Consider the following 23138-nt stretch of genomic DNA (forward strand, 5'->3'; position numbering starts at 1 on the left):
CAAACTATGACAGCTGAGCACTGGTTCGAGGTGTTTACACACATTACCTCCTGTCATTTTCCCAACAATCTTGTGACATTGATACTCTAGTTATGCTCTTTTACAGATGGAAAAACAAGGCCCTTGGTCAAGGTCACATAGCTGAGAGAATGCAGAGTCAGGTTTCAAATTAGGTTGATTCCAACACACGCTTAATGGCTATTCTGGCACCTGCCACTTTACAATTTCTCTGTAGACATCCACTGATTCTGTTCAAAACAAGCAAGAGCTCCCAGATCACTGAAGGAGATGTAGGTAAACTAGAGAAATTACTGTTAAGTCCTACAGAATCTGAGAGGGAAAATGTGACTAAAAGAATCCTGTGCCTTGCACATTAACATTGGCTGAAATAACACCCGGCAGCTGTTAGCTTACAGGAGATCCTTCATATTGTTCCTTTCCCCCCATCCTTGAAAAGGGAAGCTGTCGCTTGTGAGGGGTATTTCTCCAGCGTGAAAGATTCCCCAACTCAATGCATATGACAGTCCTTCTGGGAAGGAAAGAAATTGGACTCAACTATACTCTATTTCATGTTGGAAGAATAATACATGTTATTGTTTTAGAATAACAACTCTGACTTTACAATACACATATCCTCATTTATGGAGGACATCTTAGGCACAAGTTTGCCTAAGACAAAAGAGGTAAGTATCTCACTTACCTTTTCCATTTTATGTGAACTTAGGTGCATATGCAAGTATTTCTCCATTATTTGGGGTAACACATGCATAAAAGTGAAATGCATAATGAGAAGTCACTGAGATCATCATCTTACTGCTTATTTTTTGGTTTAGTTAAATGAGCTTTGGACCAGGAGTCAGAAAGCTGAGCTAATGGACTAGTTATCTTAGCCAATCAGAGTCTTTTCTGCAACACAAGGGTATCGCTTTACTGATATCTGGTATCCTCCTATCTCTGAAATCCTCTGGCAGTTCTATTTGAGTACATTAAAAAAAAAAAAAAAAGAGTAAGAGTATACGGAGCCGGGTGTGGTGGCTCACACCTATAATCCCCGCACCTGGGAGGAGGTTGAGGCAGGAGGATCACCGCGAGTTCAGGCCAGCCTGGATTACATACAATTCAGGGGGAGCCTGGACTACAAAGGCCCTGTCTCAAACAAACAAACAAACAAAAGAATATATTGGGAAGGCTCGGAGCATCACTTATTCTCCCATATTCATCCCTCTTATACTTACTTAGCATGTTTTATATGACACAGAGGGACCTTTCTGTGTCCAACCCACCACAACTTTTATCTGGACTGTGACTGCTGAGGGAAATACCTCCAGCACTTCCTTCTTAACCTCCAGGTTTTCCTTTCATCTAAGGGTGCCTATGCGTGGAAACTTCAGCAGACAGCGTCACCTAACTACTAGCAGTTTTCATAACACATTTGCATACTGTCAAACAATTTAGATTTTGCTTAAAAGCATGAGACAGAATGAATAGTATTTGCAGACAAGAAAACATTCAAAGGGGTTAGAGAAACTTTACATGAAGTCAAATTAGGTTTTGACCAGTCTCAGGAGGTCAAGAATTATCCCCCACCTTCATTTTCTAAGCTTACTTGCTCAGATATTCTAAAGAAATTACCTTTTTTGTGTATCGAGTATGGAACCCAGGGCCTTTACGGCAAGCTATGTGCCCAGCCCTTTTTATTTTGAGACAGATTCTCACTAAATCGTTAAGTTGCCCAGGCTGGGTTTAAACTTGAGAACTTTCTGCCTCAGCCTTGCAGAGTGTTGGGATTACAGTTATGTGCCACCACACACAGCTAAAGAAACTACTTTGAAAGACCTTGTAGATTTTTAAAGATACAGTGTGATATTTTGAAACATATATATGTAGTATGTAACCATCAAATCAGAGTAATTAGCATATACATCATGTCAAACATTCATTATTTCTTTGTATCAGGAACATTCAAAATCCTTTCTTCTGGCTGTTTTGAAGCATACAATAAATTATTGTTAACTATAAAAAACAAAATGGATTAAAGGTTTAAATTTAAGACCTACACCTGTAAAACTACTAAGAGAAAACACAGAAGAAAAGTTCCATGACATTGGTTTCAGCAATAAACAAAAGATTTTGGTCACAGGGTACAAAACTTCAGCCAGGAGGAATAAATTCAAGAGTTATATTGCTAACCTGGTGACTACTTTTAATAGCAAAGTACTCTTGAAAAGAGCTTAGAGTAGATTTTTAAATGTTGTCACTACACACACCAAAAAATGCTAAGTAGGTAAGGTAACATATAGATTAATTAGCTTAATTCAGTTATTCCAGAATGTATATGTATTTCTAAACATAATGTACACAATAAATAGCTGCGATTTGAATTTGTCAATTAAAAGTAAGTTTAAAATAGAAAATGTTTTTAAAAATTGTATAAACTCTGAACTCTATTGTCTTTTTAAGTGGAATTATGGAGACAGACGAACAACTTGGTTATGTTTTTTGTTTTGCTTTGTTCTGATGGGTGTAGCCACTCGTACACAGAGAATGCGTTCAGTGGAAATTACCAAATCTTTAGGCTGAGTATCCTCCCTGAGTATTGTGGCAATTGATTGACAGTGGAAGATAAAATGCTTTTCGGAAGCTATGGGGACAGGTTACCTAGTAACCACAGAATGAGTCATTTCTGCTCGCAGAGACTGGTTCTCTTAATTGGATGAAAAGATCTAAAGAGCACAGCTGGGGAGAAATAGTAACATGGAGGACCGTGGCAATTATCAGTGGAGCTAAAATCTGCAAACTTGTCAAATCATTAGCCAAAGGGTACAGTATGAGTGATTCTTTTGGTAAAAAGAAGCCAGCTAAGCCACCCCAGACTCACAATTTTGTCCTTTTTATACATGAAGGAAAAATGAAAATAAAGTATGGGGTTAAAAAGCGCAGTAATAATTATGTGGTTTCAGAGTTTGAGAATGATCATTTTAGATGAACAAGATTATGTTTGTGTTCCGATATCAGGGAGTGGTAGTCTTTAAGAGAACTAACAGTGGTCATCTGGGGTCAGTATATTCTATTTTTACTCCTCTTTTTCTACCTATACTTTTATTAGGCACATAGAGAATTAAACCATATCTGCTTTCTCCTGCTTCTAACAATGAAGAAAAATCAAATTATAGGTTGACAATGATGAAGATGGGTTTTTATCCATGAAAGACTTTTAGACAATAATTTTTTCCCAAGCTTTAAAAAGAACTCAGTACACATATCATTAACTATAACTGGAAGAGCTCCACTTTGGAATCATTATTTTAAATGTTTGTCAGCTGCACCTAAATAAGATCTAGGAGTTAATATTGCCTCAGTACAGCTGCTTTTCTCATGGGACGGAGTTTAAAACTTGACTAAAGCCCCACCTAGTGACAAACACCAGGTTAATCTATTATTTTATAACACAATATCAATAAGCCACTTCTCATTTAATTATTAGATTCAGTCAACAGCTACCATATTTTGCTTGAGGAATGACTGAGAAATAGTCAACAGCTCAACTTCTCCAGCATTCCTCAGTAACCAGAACCTAAATGGTTTTGTTCTGAGACTGAGGTCCATGCAAAATACACACACACACACAAACACACACACACACACACACACACACAAGATTGAAATGTTTATTTTACTCTGCCCTACTACAGACACATCAAAAAAATTGTAAATTTCCTTCATTTTTGTCCTTCAAGGACTTTAGGATTAAAGTATGTGCACAATAACCCAGTGAACAGAAAAATATAATCTTGACTTTTTACGTCTTGTTGCTTTTATGCATTTGTTGGATAATTTTCACTGATGGTGTTAGAAAGAGACAAACATGAACACCAGGAATCTTCTGAATTGTGAAACTAAGGGTCATCTGTAAAGGTGGGGTTGAATGCATAATATAGTCTTTAAAATAATATTCAAAAAACATAATAAACTATATATTGTTTCTAGTAGACTATGTTATGATATGAATAGCATATAGCTAATTTATGTACCCATTCCCAAAGGTCTCAGAATTCATCCAATAAGACAAAATTAATTGAACTGTTTAAAAAAAGCCATATTCCCAATAAAGTGAATTAAAGAGATAAAGTAGGCTATAAACTATCACAACTGAGCACAAATCTTAGTTTTAAGCTTCTTTGTAGCAAGACAAAAAGACAAATCCAATAATTACCTTACACAGCCCAACTCATTAGGAAAGACAATGTCTGTCTTCTAAAATACTGATATACTGATTTCTAATTATCAACAAAAATACATTAGAATAATTTCTGAACTTGAAATTCAGGTTTATATATTCAGTGAAAGGTCTTTAGAAGGGATCGTTTCCAAACCTATAGGGACTGGGATGAGTCCCCATTGGAAGGGCGTTGATAGGAGTTTACTCCTATCAAGTGCAATAGCCTCACGCCAGCTGTATGCATTCACCCAAGATCATAGGTGCCCTCCTTGGAACAGAAAGCAGAAAAAAGAGATCTTCTGTCTTACTTACATACATAGAGTAAAAGCCAGGGACAAATTAAATTGTCTTTATGACATGTTCACTGCTAACGTTAGGGAAAAGTAGATCCTAATGTGTATACTTGGTTTTTTTGGTGCCAGTAATCAAACTCAGGACTTTGCGTTTGCCAGGCAAGCGCTTGTGCCACTGAGCTATATCCCCAGCCTGTGCATAGAGTCTTGAAAGAAATGGAACAAAATACTACTGTACTTAAAACAGAAATAATGGAAGAATCTCATTTTGCTGTCTTTTCTCAATCATAGAGCCCCTTTCCTACTTAAAAGAAAAATCTATTTTTATCCTAAAATCTGCATTTATAACAGAAGTTGGTATCACCTTTGTATGCACCAAGTGACTGTGGTGCCTTTTCTAGGGGTGTTTGTCCTTAAACTTTAGGTCTAATTCAATTTAACAAATGCTTACGGGAGGCCCATTATATGCAAGACATTTTTTAAGCTACTAATAGTGGACCGAAAGTCTCTGTGAGCTTAGAAAGGGATTTCAAGTAACAATGAGTAGAAAGGAAAGTTTCTGTTTTAGGGATAACATCTGACTCCCTGCTCCTGCATCCTCCTGAATGTAGTTGGGGCCACGAGCCACCCAACACACTTCCTATTTCTCATTTTGAACCTAATTTGCTTTTTACCCTACGTCTTACGGACCCACGCGTTCAGGTGTTGCTGTAATTGGGTTTATGGTTTACTTCTCTTTCCTTCTTGTAGGGTCCCTCACTTTGCCCCTTCACCCTGAAACCTCTGGCACTGAGCTCTTCTTGAGTCTGAGAAGACAGAACGCTAACGTTCATGGAATAGTTCCGTTTATTTGCCACCGTACCTATCAGTAACTGTAACCACAGTGAGTAGCATCACTGACATTTTAGAAAAGAGGGGCTTGAGGCTCAGGGACATACAGAATCTAATCCAAGATCAAATTGGTGTGTGCCAGGAAACTCACAGTTAAATTCAGCAAATCCGGCTCCAAAGCCAGTATTCTTTCCATTACAGCAGTGGTTCTCAACTGGCTTGAGATTTTTGCCATCCGTTCCCGCAAGGCAACACGTGGCACTGTCTGGAGGCGTGTTCGATTATCAGGAATTGGGGTGGAGTGAGTGGGTTTCTACTGCCTTCTAGAGAGCAGAAGCCAGGGTTGCGGCCAAGCATTCTGCATCGCACAGGGACGGCCCGCCCCTCCCCACAACAATTATAAACCCAGCCTAGAAGTTCCGGAGTCTGCTGTTGAGAATGTTCTCCGCTCTGTTCTAATCTTATTTCCAAGAATTCACAGGTAACTGCTTCGGAATTAAACAAACCGTAGAACGCTGCGGACAAATCATCGCCCTGGATCACTCTGCAGCTCTCTTCCACAGCAAATATAAACGGGGTAGAGCCTGAAGGTAAAAGACAGGCTAGAGGCTCAGTGAGCAGCAAGGAAATTCAAACCGATGATTGAAATTAAGAATTAAGGCGTAGTGCCGGGCGTGGTTGTTGCCTGTAATCTCAGCATTTGGGAGGCTGAGGCAGGAGGATTGTTGCGAATTCGAGGCCAGCCTGGGCTACAAAGTGAGCTCAAGGCCAGCCTGAACCGCTTAGGGAGACCCTGTCTCCAAAATGACAAAAAAAAAAAAAAAAAAGAGGGAAAGAATTAAGATGTAAATATGAAGGATTTCTTTCACCCTCCCAGCTCCCCCACCGGATTTTCACTAATCCAGATGTCACGGACTACTTTGAAATTTAATTATTTGGAACTAGTGAAATGTTACCCTGACCTCAAGGAATATTTGTGTTTGACTTTTTTCTGGGACCCAAGGGACGTGGATGCCTGATGAGAACACCTCCTCTCACTCTCTCACGCAGGGACTGAGCCTGCCAGGTGCCGGGGACTAGGCTTCCGACAGGAGTTTGCTCGGTGGGGACTGGCAGAGTGCTGGGTATCAAACCAGCGCTCCGAGCCCTTTCCCCGCCCTTCCTACCGGCGCGAGACTTCCGTTCCGCTCCGGGGAACCCCCCCGGGGGCGGGGCTACAGAAGCGTACATCTCCTGCGCCGTGACGTCACAATCCCGGCGCTGTGGAAACGACCCCTTAGCAACCGACGTGGCGACCTTTTCCTGGGCCTTCTGGCTACCCGCCGGCTCCTCATTCCCAGTTTACCACTCGGCTGGGCCTAGCCTGGAGAAGGGCCGTGGGGGTCCCGCTGTGTCCCCCAAGTCAGCAGCCAGAGGACCGAGCATGGATGGCACCCGGAGAGGTAACGAGCAGCCTCGCGTCGGGGCTGCGCGGGTGGAGGCCGCGCCCTGGGCACTCCGGGTCCGCTGCTTATTCGCCCGCCTTGCCCCAGCCCAGAAACAGGCCCTGCTTGCCCGGATCGTAGGTCCGCTTTCTGGCCCCGACTGTCGCCTGAGCTTGGGGTCGTGCAGCCTTTACGGTAGCTTCGAGGCAGAGGAGTCGAGCTTGGGCTTTGGAGTCCGACTCCCCTGAACCCAAAATCAAGTCTCGCTGCTCTCCGCGGAGATGACCCTCGACGTCCGCATCTCTTGAATGTAGGGTTTAAAGACCGTGCTATAGAGTTCCTGAGGACTAAATGCAGATAATACGCAGAAAAATGGCACATTTTACGTAATCAGTACATACTAAATCCCCTTTCCCGTCACCAACTCGTTCTACCCCCCACCCCCACTACTCGTTCCTCCAGAGCTGCTCTCTTTAATGTCACTAGGAATCTTGCTAAAATGCAGATTATGATTCAATTAGTCTATTGGGGTCGGGGCTGAGATACTGCGTTTCCAATAAGCTTCCAGGTGATGCAGTATAACTGCTCAGCAGACTACAGGGCTGCAGCTTTAGTAACAAAGGACTAATCCGTAATCACCATGTACCGCTGCCTTTGACTCAATAGTATTAGTCAAATGGATATCCTGATAGAGTGGCTGGGCTATTTAACCAGAAATCGTTACAAATTGCCCCAATCCAATTTGCATCTTCACACTTGCTAAGCAAGTAGTAATCTTACAAGCCACATAAGGAAATCAGCACACAACCCCTCCTCCCCAATTCCGTTTTTAATCTATTTAGGTCAAGCTGTTAGCTGGTTCCTTGAATTAAGAATGTGTGTACCTTTATTAAGTAATCAAAATAAGTGCTGGGCTGACTGTAGGAGATAACTGGCCGTTCATTGATCAGTAAACTGGATAATACACCATTCCTCACCTAAGAGCTAGAAAAAAGCAAATCAAAATGCTTTTATGGCCTTCAGAAATCTTACAGTAAACTAAACATTAAATCTTCGCTGTGGCTGGGCTTGGTGGCACACACTTGTAATCCCAGCACTCCGGAGGCTGAGTCAGGAGAATTCCCACAAAGTTCAAGGCCAATCTGGGCTACATAATGAGACCCTCTCTCAAAACAACAACGAAACAAAAACAACAATAAAATCTTTGCTGTATGCCAGCAGACTATTCCCAAATTATCTCATCTAATACTCAAAAAAATCCTAGAGAAGTATTAGCCCTACTTTGTAGTGAATAAAAGAAAATAAAAAATTATACATAACTTGCCCAGGTTACAGGCAGAACAGGCTTTGAATCCAGCCAGGTAAGAAAACCCTAGAGCTAGGGGCTGGGGATTTAGCTCAGCGGCAAAAGCGCCTGCCTGGCAAGCGCAAGGTTGTGAGTTTGGTTCCCGGTACCAGAGGAAAAAAAAAAAAAAAAGAAAACCCTAGAGCTAGTGGTTTTATTATTTTTATGGCCTGGTTAAGGGTGGAAGCATGTGGAAAGAATGTCCATACTCCAGTAAATAGACCTAGTAAATTCTCAGTACTTGTTGATTATTTTAAATTTAGGCTCATGTCACTATGTAAATAAAAGGTTTATATTTTTATTACCCATCCAATTTAATTGGCTTCATTTTAGGATATGTATTATATGATATATAATATTAAACATTGTTATTAATTTTGAATTTTTTAAATAAAATTTCAACAAATACCCAGGCTAGTTCTTACATACCATAAGTTATGATTTATGAGTAATCATGATTTTAGATAACAGCTAGTTCTCTCCTGCAATAAGCCCAGCGCTTATTTTGATTACTTAATAAAGGTACACACATTCTTGACTTAATTCAAGGACCCAAAGCTTAAATGCTTAATTTTAGTTGAAAATGTCTTAGATTTCATTAGACTACCTTTAGTTATTTGAAATCATAAAAGACACCTAAAGAAAAAAATTACCTTTTATTATTTTCTTACTGTAATATTATAGACATTCTTTTATAGGGTAAACCTTCTGAATGGTATAGTAGAAAGACTGCCAGCCTGAAAAATAGTACATTTTGTTTTTAGTTGTCTCTCGCTACTAACAAGGTAGATAAACCTTTCTCTCTCTAGGCCTTAGTTACTTGTATAATGGGGGTCAGAGGGTGGGGTCTAGATAATCGGTAAGAAGTTATTTCATAAGGATTCTCTTCTTTGGGGGAAGAGGAAAAAAAAGATTGAGAATACCAAACTGCCATATACTCTAATGTCAACCTTTGAGGAGAAAAAAGAGTGATAACCTATAGTATAGATACTAAAAGTAGCTTGAAAAAAAATTTTTTTAATTTGTTGTTTCCATAAAGATACTTAGCAGTGACCCATCAGATTCCCAAACCTCTGGAATTTCTGGGAAACCGAGCTGCAACTAAACTTCTCTTCCCAGTAGCATTCCTTCTGGCTTAGCCAAACCAAATTGTCTGGGAACTTTCACACCAAGTGCTGAGGAATTTCACCACCCTGGCAAAACTGTGAACTTCGTGGGCAGATTTTTAGTCCTAATCTAGAGGATGGTGTTCTTTCTCCTGGCATTTGGTTTGAAACTACTTTTCTGTGCCCTTTTGTGTCATTTGGGTCAAATCAAGATACAGAAACTATACAGTGATTTAAGCAAGGAAAATTTAAGGAACAGTCACAGGAGAGTAACTGTAGGTGGTAAGAGAACCCCATGTGGTATCCTAGAACCAAAGGCAAGCACTCAAGGAAAGACAAACTTGCAAGGGGACGTCCTCCCAAAGACTGGGTTTCAGACCTCATTGGAGAAGGTATAGCTGTGCACACGCCCGAAGTTTTGATTCGGGGGGAAAAGCATCAGTGGTTTCACACTGGGAAATACGCTTCATTAAATTGTTTAAACAAGTCACTAAATGAACAATGAAAACAACCCTAAAAATGACTCTATATCAATCAAGTTGCTACAGTGTGTTACCTAAAATGTTCTCGTTTCATTAAAAAAAATCATAAGTCACATAAAGAAACAAAGTATGACGCACACACAGATAGCACAGAGAGGGTCCGGAAGAGTTGTCTGTTTCTCCCTTCAGTTCAGTCTTTTGTGTGTGTGTGTGTCTTTTTTTTTCTTCTTCTTCTTCTTCTTATGGTACTAGGGATTGAACTCAGGGCCTTTGCACTGGAGATACATCCCCAGCCCTTGTATTTTATTTTGAGACAGGATCTCACTAAATCACTGCATTGCCCAGGCTGGGCTTAAACTTACAGTCCTCCTGCCCCAGCCTTCTGGAGTGCTGGGGTTACCACCCTGTGCCATCACACCCAGCCAAAGTGGACATGTTCAGTCTCTCACCTGACTCAAATGAAGGTTTCTGCAACCCTTTTGAGCCTTTCGTTTCCTTACCTGCAAACAGTATTCCTTATGCTTCATGCTTTTAAGCAAAACCTAAATTGTCCAACACTATGAAAATGTTTATGCAATACTTATGTAGTACAAGTCTATCCATTTTAACATGACATTTATGAGCAGGAATGTTAAAAACCAATGAGTGTGTGTGAGTATATATATACTCACACACACCTTGGAGTACATCCAAAGATAGACAGGAAAACTTAGACCTCAGTGTATATCAAAGTTCCATTTTTGTTCTTACTACCACTTTATACTGAAGAGACACTGGGATGGCACCTTGGGGCCAAGTGTACTATTATTCACTCATAGCTACCTCTTCAAAAGTCAGAGAGGGTGGGATGGCATTTATTCCATCTGAGGGAATATCATTAGGCTTCAGCCTTTCTCTTTAACTTTTCTGAATATATTGCTTTTCCTTTTTTGTGACCTTTAGTAAAATATACATGCATTAGGATGGAATTGGGGGATGATAAGTTACATAAAGCTGAGATATCTTCTTACTCATTCCATATGATACAGTATCTTAGAGCATAGTTCAAGTACTGAGCAATTTATATTGTTCACAATAGTATAACAGTTCAGGCTCGAACCAGATTGCCTGGGTTTAGGTCCCAAACCCATTACATCATACTTGTGTGATCTCAGCACACGGTGAACTTAATCTCTTTGTGCTCTATTCTCATCCATAAATGGAGAGAATAGTAGTCTCATAGAATTGTTATAAGGGCTAGGGGCTGGGGATTTAGCTCAGCAGCACAGCGCCTGCCTGGCAAGCGCAAGGTTGTGAGTTCGATTCCCAGTACCAGAAAAAAAAAAAAAAGAATTGTTACAAGTGCTAAATGAATTTATAGTCACAAAATGCTTAGAACAGTGTCTGATGTTAGTATTCAATAAAATTAGTATTTTGACCCAAACTTTTTTTTAACTAAAATGGGAAGTTTTTGGCTTAGGTAAAGAAAAGTCTAATCAAAGACAAAGAGCTCCAGTTACTCGAATATCTTGGGTCTACTTTCATCTGTGCAGGCTTCATTCTTAGTCAGATTCCCCCTACAAGATCCAAGATAGCCATCAGCAGTGCCACACTTGCTTACACACTATGTTGTGGGCATAGCAAGCCCAGCAAGAACTCCTTTCCCATGAAAGTCCCAGGATTTTGTCTCACTGGCTGGACTTGGATCCTATATTCATAGCTGAGCCAGTTAACACAGATGACTAGATTTGGGTTCTCTACCCAACTCTGAACTGTAGGATCAGTTCTCCCTCAACCACGGGAGTAGAGGAGGAACAGTTTTCCTCCTCTACTGAAGGAAATGTCACGTGTTTTCTAGATAAAGAGGCATTGAATTCTGAGCAAGCAAAAAGTCAAGCACTATTTTTCCTCTTCTGGATTTCTTGAAAGTTCATTTTTTGACCATGTGTTTGTTTTAATATTTAGCAGAACCCAGTCTTTCCTGGTAGAAATTGTGCTAGTTTCATGACTTCTAATCGATGGCTAGAGAGTTTTTGCTATCTGACAGACCATTGCTGGTTAGTAATCTGATTGAAAACTTTTTAAATGACTGACTCTATTTAAAGGTGTTTATTCTTCTAAAAATAGTCAATCCTGTTTTTTATGAAAGTTGTGTTTCATGTATCCTAACTTGTGTTTTTTTGTTGAAAGTCAAAACAACCCCCGTCCTTCCCAGATGTGGTCCACCATGCCTATTTAAAGGACACTTGAGCACCAAAAGTAATGGTAAGTGAACTACTTAAAATGGTAACTTTGCTAAAAGATTGACTGTTTCCTGCATTTGCAAATCATATGAGATGATGAAACAGTTACTTCATATCCTTGAACACTATGTTATTAATTATAATTGAATATAAGAGGAATTTGTTAGAGAGTTAAGGTCATGATTTCAAGCTGTTAACGTGCCCTGCATGTGGACTCATCTGCCGCCTGCATCTTGCCACAGCTGCAGTCCATCTCTGCTTGTGCCAGCACACGGCTCTGGTTTGAGGCGGGGCTGCCTCGTGAGAGTGGTGGTCACCGGGTTCGAGATGCAAGTGCTAAAAATTAAAAGCTCTGCGGGGAAAACGAGCGCTTGAATAACAACAAATGTTTGTGGGCCCCTTTCTCCAACGGGGTTCCTAAGCCCTGTGATGTTTTCCTATTTTAAAACTTTCCAAGTAAATTTTTATTTAATGTTCACTTTAAAATAAAATTTTATACTTATAGCTTGAAAATTGCAAGTTTGGATTTTTAGGCAAAATAATGGAAACTTCTTGTCTTCTTTACGTGACACATTCTTTATACTGTTACTTTCCAATGTGAAGGATTGTATTTTCTGTTATCTTACTGATTTCTTTGTATTAGAGAGAGATCATACACCAAAATCATACACTTTAAAAGATAAGTTTTAAATAAAAATTTGAAAGTAGATTTAAAATATAGATACATAAGAAAGCACAGTGAAGGACAATACATAAAGTTTGCCAACTTTTTTTTTTCTTTTCAGAAGGTAAGTGCAGAGCTGGTAGTTGTAAATATGAGGCTACCTTGGTTTACTTCCAAACAGTGTACCAACAGTGTGGCCCAAGACCTAATTCACGGCTCTCTACCTCAGCTTCCATTTCTATTAAATGATGATAATAATGACTAGATAAGTTTTTACTTGTAAAGAGCTTGGAACACTGCGTGGCAGATGGTACCTATTCAAGCAATGTTTTCAGTAGTAGTAAAGCTCATAATTATTTCATGTGCCTAATTATGCGTAGAGTTTCCTTAGAATGATTGATGTATAAAAAGTAGTATATATCTGGGAGAAGAAACTGAGGTTCATTGTAGAAAAATCACTTATTTCTCAGTTTCTGCATGCTGTTTTAGCTGTTGGGATTTTGTTTTTGTTTTTGTTTTTTTACCTATCTATATGTTACCTCTCAAAAACTTTTTTTTATTTTTATTTTTAAACTTTTTAAATTCTTTTATCTTATTAGTACATGTTTGCAATTCATGCTGCTTACATGTACATACCAAAGCTTGCTTTTTTAAAAATCCTTTTCCCCTTCCTTACCCCTCTCTGCTCTCCCTTGGGTTCCCCAATCACCTTTTACGTAGTTACTGATATTATCTGTCTTAGCTCATGTTATGGCATAGTGTTTACATTAATTGGAGTTACTAGGTTCTTGAACATGGTCTATCTTTATTCCTCTCTCAAAAGCTGTTTTTAATGGTTAAAAAAGTTATGCCTATATTTGCACTGTATACTTGAATATAGATGTTTAATGATTTCTTTGTTTCCTTTAAGTACTTTGGATAAAGTTCAAGAATTCAATGCCATGGAATTTTTACGTGATTATATTTGTCTTAAGATAGGCCTAGTACTGCAAAAAGACTGTAGTAAACTGATGCGTAGATCTTGTTCTCAGGTATAAAGTTGGAAGCTTGCCTCCTAGAGTAGAATCTTTGTGTAAGACTTTGTGGTTGGGGATGTTTGATTTTCTAAAGTTCATGAATTGTTAAATACATAGTAACATGGTAACATTTTATAACCAAGCAAGTAGCTAAAGATTTTTAGATACAACATTAAAAGAGATAAAAAAGAAACAACTTTTCAAATATGGTAATAGATTACATTGTAGAATCTCTTTCTCAAATTTTCAGAACCTCAAAACTAGTAGCTTATTACTGTTTCCAGCACAAGGTTAAGGCTAGGACGTATTCGGCAAACCTCTGGAATTTCTGGGAAACCGAGCTGCAACTAAACTTCTCTTCCCAGTAGCATTTCTTCTGGCTTAGCCAAACCAAATTGTCTAGGAACTTTCACACCAAGTGCTGAGGAATTTCACCACCCTGGCAAAACTGTGAACTTCGTGGGCAGATTTTTAGTCCTAATCTAGAGGATGGTGTTCTTTCTCCTGGCATTTGGTTTGAAACTACTTTTCTGTGCCCTTTTGTGTCATTTGGGTCAAATCAAGATACAGAAACTATACAGTGATTTAAGCAAGGAAAATTTAAGGAACAGTCACAGGAGAGTAACTGTAGGTGGTAAGAGAACCCCATGTGGTATCCTAGAACTAAAGGCGAGCACTCAAGGAAATTCGGCATCACAAAGATGGAATTTGAGAACATTGTTTAAGAGTGAGTTTAATAATCAGTGACGTGTGTATCTCGTGGTGATCGTATGAATTTTAAATATATAATGTTTAAATATGTTTTAATTTTTAGCTTTTTGCGCTGACTCCTCTTCTCTCAGACTAACCACCCTCCAGCTGATCAAGAATCACATGGCTGTTCACTATAATAAAATCCTTTCAGCCAAAGGTAAAAATGTGCAGACGGGAACTTTCTGTACCCAGCATACATCCCTCATGTCACCTCTCATTAAGATTCTGTACCCAGCGTACACCCCACATGTCACCTTTCATTAAGATAAGTCTGTGGCAAAAATTAAAACATTACTTATGGAGGAATTTATGGTTGGCATAGTGAAATACCAATGATTGTATTTGTGGCAAAATCAGAGGGTCATCTTTGTGTTTGAAATTCTATATAACGCCTAGGTTATTTCACTGTATCTGTTATCTCTGATATTATTTTGTTGTTAGATACGGCTTTTAATATGTTTATAATCTACTTTTTTTGTCTTCAAATCAACCAAGAAAGTTGCACAAAGAAGATGCTACCTATTATTCTTTTTTATTTTTTCTTTTGTTGCTGGCTTTATTAAGAGATAACTTAAAAACAATAAAATGCACTAATTATAAGGTTAAATATTTTGAAAAATATCTATATAACTGCTACCATGCTCATGCTAGAGAACAGGGACTGTTTAACTATAACTCACAGACCAGATCCTCCTGCTCCTTGCTTTTATATAGCTCATGAACTAACAGTGCTGTTTATATTTTTAAATAGTTGCAAAAAAAAAAAAAGAGAACAATATTTTGTGGTATCTGACAATAACATGAAATTCTAATTTTAATTGTAAACACAATCATGTTCATTCTTTTAAATGTTGTCTATGACAGCTTTTGCACTAAACGGCAGAGTTGACTAGCTGTGCTAGACTGCCTCACCCTGCAAAACCTGAAGCATTTACTCTCTGGTTCTTTACAGAAGAAATTTGCTGACCCATAAAATAGAGTATCTGCATCACCCCAAAATCTCCCCCTAATCCTTTACAGTCACGGCCCCTCCTGTCAAATTCCTGATAGCCACTGATCGTCTGTCACTACCGTTGTGTCTTTTCAAGAATTTCATGTAAATCATATAGTTTGTATCCTTTTGGGCCTGGCTTTTTTGGCATAACCCATTTGAGACTAATCCACCCTCTGGTTTTTGTTGGTGTTTCTTCCTTTTTCTTGCTAAGTGTAGTATTCCATGTATTGCTAAGTGTAGTACTCTACCACAGTTTCTGTTGCAATTCACCAGTTAGTTAGCAAACATACGGACTGCTTTGACTCACCTTTGGCTATTAGGAATAAGCTACTCATATAATTTTTGGATATGTATTTCTAGTTCACTGGGATAAATTTATTTTCTAGGAGTGGAACTATGAGGTCATGTAAATTCATTTAACTTATTAAGAAATTACTGAATTACCTTTCAGAGTGACTATACAGTTTTGCATTTCCACTATGTCTACATCTTCACCAACATTTGGTATCAGCAGCCCTTTTTTAGCCATTCTAGTGGGTATGTCCTAGTGTCTCTTCATAATTTTAATTTGCAAAATTTCCCTGGTGGCTGATGGTATCGAGCAACTTTTCTTCTACTCATTTGCCATCCATATATCTTCTTTGGTAAAATGCCTACTTGAACCTTTGCCTATTTTTTTTGTATTTTAAAGAGAAAAAAAAATTTCAAACCAAGATGATAGAAGGGTAACAATGGTTAATAAATTTTGCATATTGTTATCTTTAAATTAGTTACTCAGAGTACAATATATCAGCATTATATGTCTAAACATAAGCACAAACCTTTCTTTTCAGTGCACTAAGAAAAATTAGTAGTATAACTATATTAACTATCTTTTATGTATTTTTTTTTTTTTGCTTTTTCCTTCTTGTTTTCTTTCCCCCATCCCTGTTTCTCTTTCCTTTTGAAGTTTCTTCCCATTTTACAATATCTGTTGTACATTTTGGATCTTACTTACTCTTTCACCTTCTCACACTAGAGAGACAATGTGATGTTTACACATGTGAGTCTGGTTTATTTCACTTATGAGTATGGCCTCTATTTGCATCCATTTACCTATAAAAGCCTTGAGTTTATCTTTCTGCAAATTGTGCTGCTATAAATATGGGTGCACATATATCACTGTGGTATGATGTTTTTAATTCTTCTGGGAAGATACCCAGAAGGGAAATAGCTGGGTCAGTTGCCTACTTATTTTTTAATGAGGTTTTTCTTTTATCTTTTTAGTATTAAACTGTGAGTTCTTTATACATTACATGCAGGACTTTTATCAGATGTATGTTTTGTGAGTATTTTTTCCCAATTTATAGTGGGTCTTTCCATTTCTTTCCGACCACCCTAGTTCTGGTAATCAAACACAGGGTCGCATGAATGCTAGGCAAGCCCTATACAACTAAGCTACACACACAGCCTTCATTTTATTTTTAAATTTTTATTCTGGAATAATTTTTTAGAGTTTTCTTCCAGATATATACATTTAGCTCTTACATTTAAATCTGTGATCCATTTTGAGTTAGTTTTTATATATGCTATGATACAGAGGTCATATTTTGCCTATTTATGTCCAAATTTTCTAGTACCATTTGTCAGAGAGATCATCATTCCCCTGTGGAATTACTTTGGTACTTTTTGAGTCATTTGACCATATGTGTGTACCTCTTTCTGGACTTAATCTTTGAATCTGTTCATCTATATGTCCATCTTTATGCCCAGACCACATTCCTCTATTACCACAATATTACAGTAAGCCTTGAAATCGTGTAGCGTAAGTCCTCCATTCTCGCTTGATTGAGGACTCCAGCTACAAGTATGTTAAGGTGCGTAACATAGGTATATTACAGGTCACTGATGCTTTGTTCATTTCATTTTCAGTCTTCTTTCCCTCCATTTCATTTTGAGTGATATTGCAATGCTGGTTCACTGATATTTTCTTTTGTAATATAATGAGCTAATCCCAGTAGTATTTTAAAAATTTTTTCCTGGTATGTTTTTTATCAAAGATATTTTGTTTTTCATCTCCAGAAGTACAATAAACTCAAACAAGGAACTGCATATTCTGGAACATTTTGTGATTTCCACTTTGATATTTATTGTTACTTGTGAATACCAAAAATATTATTGAACAACAAAATTTTCTCTTTCAGCTGTGGTAGACTGCTCAATTCCAGTAAGCATCAGTGCCAGCATCAAATGTAAGTTGCCTTTTGACATCTACCTTTTTAAAAAAAAAGCTTATGGTAAAATACACATCACATAAAGTTTCGCATACTAGCCATTCTGAAGTGTTTATTCCAGCGGCAGTAGGTACATTTGTATTTTGGTAGAACCCCCACCATCTTGTGTCCAGAACATCTTCATCTTGTACCAGTTAAACAGTAACTCCCCAGCGGGGCCCTGGAACCCACCATTCTGTTTTCTGTCTCTATGAATTTGACTCCTGTCCACCGTCTGCCTTCTATCTCCATTAATTTCATTATTCTGAGTTTCTCAAATAAGTAGAATCATTCAGTGTTTGTTCTTTTGTGCCTGGCTTATTTCACGTAGCATAATGTTCTCAAGGTTTATTCATGGTGTGATATGTCTGAATCTCCTTTCATGAAAGCTGAATAAAATTTCACTGTGTGGATATGCCACATTTTGTTTATGCATTCAGCAGCTGATGGATACTTGAGTTGCTTCCATCTTTTGGCTACTGTGAATAATGCTGCTTTGGATATAGGAATAGGAGTATCTCCTTCAGACCCTGTGTTATGGTTGGGTTCCGAAGTATCCCCCAAAAAGGCTCACTGTGTTGAAGGCTTTGCTGATGGACTTTGGGGAGATGATTGAGGGCTCTGTCTTTATCCACTGATTAAGCCACTGATGAGAACAAAAGCTGATGGCAGTATTAGGAGGCGATGGACACAGGAGGTGGGGCCTCGTTGAAAGGAGTGATCATAGGACTGTGACCTTGAGGTCTGTGTCTGGTCCCTGACCCATTTCTCTAGGCCTCTTTGCCTGTCCCTCTGCTTCCTGGCCCCCTTGAGGTGAGCAGCTTTCCTCCACCGTGCCCTCACCCTGATGTTTCTGCCTCAGCACAGGCCTAAGTGCAGTCGAGCCAGCTGACCATAGACCGAAATCTCTGAATCCATGAATAAGAATAAGCCCTGCTTAGAGTTCATTCGTTTGAGGTCTTTTGTCACAGTGATGGAAAGCTGACTTAGCACACCCCACTTTCAAATATTTTGAGTATGTGCCTAGAAGCAGAATCATTGGATCATGCACTAATTCTGCTTTTCCCTTTTTGAGGAACTGTTTTCTGTACCAGTTGGAACATTTTACATTCTACCAGTCACACACAGCTGTTCTGATTTCTCCATGTCCTTCCCAACACTTGTATTTTTTTCTGTTTTGATAGTAGTCATCTGAGAGGGTGTTGATGTATTATCTTTTGAGAAAGCCTTTTTAATGTTTAAAAGTTACCCATAAGTAACAAAAGCCTGTTTTGTATTTCTAAATTTAGGAACTTAGAAGTGATCCCATAATTTGCCACTAAATTGTTTGTGACATTGGATAAACTATTTAATGTCTTTGGATTTTGTGTTTCCTATATGTAAAAATTTAGATCGTACTGAAGCCGGGCATGGTTGCACATGACTGTGAGCCCAGCACTCTGGGAACAGAAGGGAGGAAGATTACCAATTTGAGCTGGCCTGAGCTACATAGAAACCATGCCCAGCTTCTAAGCAAATTTGAAAACAAAATATCCTCTTCAAAGTTAAATTGCACAGAAGATTATTGTATATATGTTCCTGTGGAGTGCTCAAGTTCTAGAGTCAAACCCGCATTCACTTATTAGCTCTCCAGCTATTTAACTATCAATAATGGATAAAGGAGAATTTGTTGCTTGTTGTCTTTATGTGTTCCTTAATATGAGGTATGTCTTCTCTATTAAAAGTAAGAGAACAAAATTTAAACCTAAAATCCAAATTCACCAATTAAGAAACTAGTCACTTTATGTAATATCTTATTTAGTTCACTAGGGTTTATTCACTGACTAATTCAGAAAATATTTATTGGGCCCCTGCTGTGTGCAATACACTGTTCTAAAGACTAGAGCTAAAGAGGTCAACAAAGCCAGTTTCTTTCCTTTAGAGCTTACACTGTAGTTAGAGGAGACAAACAATAAGCAAATACAAATCAGTACAATGTGTCACATAGTGATAAATGCAAAGGGGAAAATGTAACAGGATGAAGGCATAATCCGCATGAGAAGTACTGGTGACTGGAGTAGATGCAGGGAGACAGAGGAGGATGGTCAGATTCTGGAAACACTTCCCATGTGTCAATAGTGCTTACGAATGGATTCGGTGAAGATAAGATGTAAGAGAGAAAGAGGAATGAGTGAGTCAAGGATGACCATCAATACTTAAAACCTGAAAGAGTTACAATTTACAAGAGTAAGGAGTATGAAGCCAGTCGTGATGGCGCACGCCTGTAATCCCAGCACTCAGGAGGCTGAGACAGGAGGATTGCCATGAGTTCGAGGCCAGCCTTGTTACATAGTGAGTTCAGTGCTAGCCTGAACTACACAGTGAGACCCTGTCTCAAAAAAAAAAAAAAAAGTGAAGAATATGATAGGAAAAGATTTGAGACAAGAAGTAAATCTGGAGCTCAATCTTGGTCATTTTAAGTTGAAATCAATGCTTATTAGAAATCCAGTTGGTGATCCCCAGGAGTTAGAGTACATTTCTGAGGTTCAGGAGAAAATTCCAGGACAGAGATGAAAATTTCGGAGTTGACAGCATAAAGGTGGCATTTAAAGACTTGCTTCCATTTTTGGTTTTTAAAATTTAGACTTAGTGGCTGGGGATATAGCTCAGTGGCATAAGCACCTGTCTGGCAAGCGCGAGGTCCTGAGTTCGATCCCTGGTACCAAAAAATAAAAGTAAATAAATAAATAGTATAAAATTTAGACTTAGTATTTATACATATTTTTTGCTTTCAGTCAGTTGAGGCATGAGTTTTGTTTTCCTTTTTTGCTAGACCAAAAAAAAAGCCCTATGATAGAACCAGAAGAATTGCAAAGATTGTAAACTTCAAACTAAAGTGTGATTAATAATCATTATAACTCCTTATACTATACTGATGTTCATTGCCATCAATTTGGCTACCTTAGAAGCAGGTTTTATAACATTACAAAAGGAAATAAGCCTGTGGATTTAGCCCATCTCTGTTTTCTGTCGTTACTGTTTAGTTGGTTGATTCTGTTTTATTTACAGAACTAGGGGTTGAACCAGGGCCGTGTGAATGTTAGCAAGCACTGCACCGCTTTCCCGTTGTGGCACAGGGTCTCACTAAGTTGCCAGAAATGGCCTGAAACTTTTGATCCTCTTGCCTCAGCATCCCAATAACCACACCCAGTCCCATCTGTTTTCGCTACACTTTTCTGTCACAGCAGCTGATGAGTTCATCATTTCAATCTTCATACTATCAAACGTATATAATTGTTTAAGTAGTTCTACTTCTAATATGTTAGATAGGCTTTGCTGTGTTTTTGATGATTGGAACATGACCTTTTCATATTTTTAAATTATTTTCTTTTTAGATATTTAATTAAACATTCATTTTTAACTGATATAAAAATTATATGTATTTATAAGGTGCAGAGAGGCTTTACTTTTTATAGCAGTTTTATTGAAAAATAATTACATAACTGAGAGTGGAAATTCTGGGTCCTGTAGTAACATAGGAGTCGCCTCTTGCTGTTTTGCTTTCTGCTGTTTCACTTTCTGATGTTTTAGTTACCTGTGGTCAATGGAAGTCTGAAAATATTAAATGAAAAATTATAGAAATGAGCAACTGATACATTTTTAAATTTCGCCATTCTTAGTAATGTGGTAGAATCTTTTATTACAGTATATTGTTACAGTTGTTCTATTTTTACTGCTGTTGTATCTTCCACTGCCTAGTTTATAAGTGAAATTTCATCATAGGTATATATGGACAGAAAAAATAGACACTACATAGAGGTCAGAACTACCCACAGCTTCAGTTGTTCACTGTGGGTCGTGGAATCCTCCTGAGATGAGAGGACTACTACACTATGTTTAAGTTCTCAAGAAGCTGTCAGACTATTTTCCTGAGATTTTCTGTTTTTGTTTTGGTTGTTCTGAGACAAGGTCTCAGTATGTTGCCAGGCTGGCCTTGAATTCCTGTGCTCAGGTAATCTCCTGCCTCTGCCTCCCAAGCAGCTGAAACTATAGGCATGTGCCACCACCTCTGACTGTAATCTCATTTTCAAAGTCATATAACATTTAATATTTTAATAGCATATGACACTGTCCATAGTATATTTCATTGGGAGGAGAAATCTGTAGACTAATCAAACTCTGTATATTCAGTGGTTACACAGTCGCAAACAGTATGGTTAAGCTTTTCGAACCTTTACACATCTATTAATATCTCCTAGGAATTGCTTTCTTATGCCCTTGGTCTTGCATAAGTCCCATCATGTTTGTGCTTTTTAGTCAACCCCTTTAGAATTCCTATAAAGTATCTCTTTAGTAGAAAATACATATAGAGAGATTTTATGCATATATCATAATATGAATATTTTTAGCAAGAAAAATGATCCATTCCATTCCAAAAAAGTTACTTCTTCTGTTTTGTTGCATATTTTTAAAAGTGTGTTTTCCCATTTAGATGCAGACCAACAACGGAGAGAAAAGCTCAAAAAGGAATTAGCACGATGTGAAAAAGAGTTTAAATTAAGTAAAACTTCAATTCAGAACAATTCTAAAAGTAATTTCAAGTCATTTTTTAACACTCCCCAAAAGGTAAGATTGTAGTTTTACTATTTTAAAAGCAGGTGTTTCTAAGATACTTCATTTCCGGGGCAGCCTTACCTTTTGGTAAGATTTTGCTGTAGGTTAGGGTGCACGAATATTGACTACAATCCAAAACCAGATGGTTAAAATTTTAGGCTTTTCAGGCCACACAGTCTCTGTCATAAGTACTCTGTCAGTGGAGAGCAGCCATTGACAGTGCATAAATGAATTGGTTTAGCTGTGTCCCACTGGAACTTTATTAATTACAAAGACAGGGGACCAGGTTTGGCCTGGGTATTATACTTTGCTGACCTTGGCTTTTGGTTTTTTGTGATACCCTTTAACATCTGAGTAAAGAAATGTTCTTCTGCTTCTATTTTGGTAAGAGGTAGTTTCTTTTCTCCATTTTTTTAAATATATTTTCAACTATGCTTTATTAAGAAATTAAACATTCATATGTATGAATATATAACCTGAGGTGTTTTTTTTTTACGTTTCCTACCTTTTTATTTATTGGTACAATTTAGGTATACATAATGACTACATTCATTACAGGGAATTTCTATCTGTACGTGATATATCTTTTCTCCCCCAAGTCATTTCCATGATTGAATAATTTCACCAGGTAAGCTTTTTGCATCACTTAGAATGGTAATACAACTTTTCTCTTTCAATCTATTTTTTCTATCTATACATACCTATGATGAAATTTAACTTACAAATTTCATCACTTTCTAACATTAAACCTGCTTTGCATCCCTGGCAAACAGAACTTTCCTCGAATGATGCCTGTAATGAACTCACATGTTCTAGTCACCCAGGTGCAGCCAGCTCGTGGCCAGTTTTCTTCCCACTGTGTTCTCGCCCCCTACCTCCATCTCAGATAGGCACTGTAGAATTTTATCCAGAAACATTTCAGTACCTACAAGCTGTGATCAGAA

General features: G+C 38.1%; 1 protein-coding gene across 3 annotated transcripts in view; it reads left to right on the forward strand.

Annotated features, from left to right (window-relative positions):
- The first annotated feature begins 5857 nt into the window (after positions 1–5857).
- Positions 5858–23138, forward strand: part of Spata7 (spermatogenesis associated 7) — a 36090-nt gene continuing 18809 nt past the window's right edge. The window contains exons 1-5 of one of the 3 annotated variants that reach the window (XM_005390254.2): positions 5858–5933; positions 11870–11944; positions 14417–14512; positions 17533–17580; positions 22073–22206. In XM_005390254.2, the coding sequence (XP_005390311.1) occupies positions 14476–14512; positions 17533–17580; positions 22073–22206 (219 nt within the window). In that variant the 5' untranslated portion in view covers positions 5858–5933; positions 11870–11944; positions 14417–14475. Of the gene's footprint in view, positions 5934–6518; positions 6786–11869; positions 11945–14416; positions 14513–17532; positions 17581–22072; positions 22207–23138 lie in introns of those variants that run through there. The other 2 variants (XM_005390255.2, XM_005390253.2) reach the window with 2 other exon arrangements.

Source organism: Chinchilla lanigera, unplaced genomic scaffold (genome assembly GCF_000276665.1).
Source record: "Chinchilla lanigera isolate Chin_1 unplaced genomic scaffold, ChiLan1.0 scaffold00037, whole genome shotgun sequence".
NCBI classification, from domain to species: domain Eukaryota; kingdom Metazoa; phylum Chordata; class Mammalia; order Rodentia; family Chinchillidae; genus Chinchilla; species Chinchilla lanigera.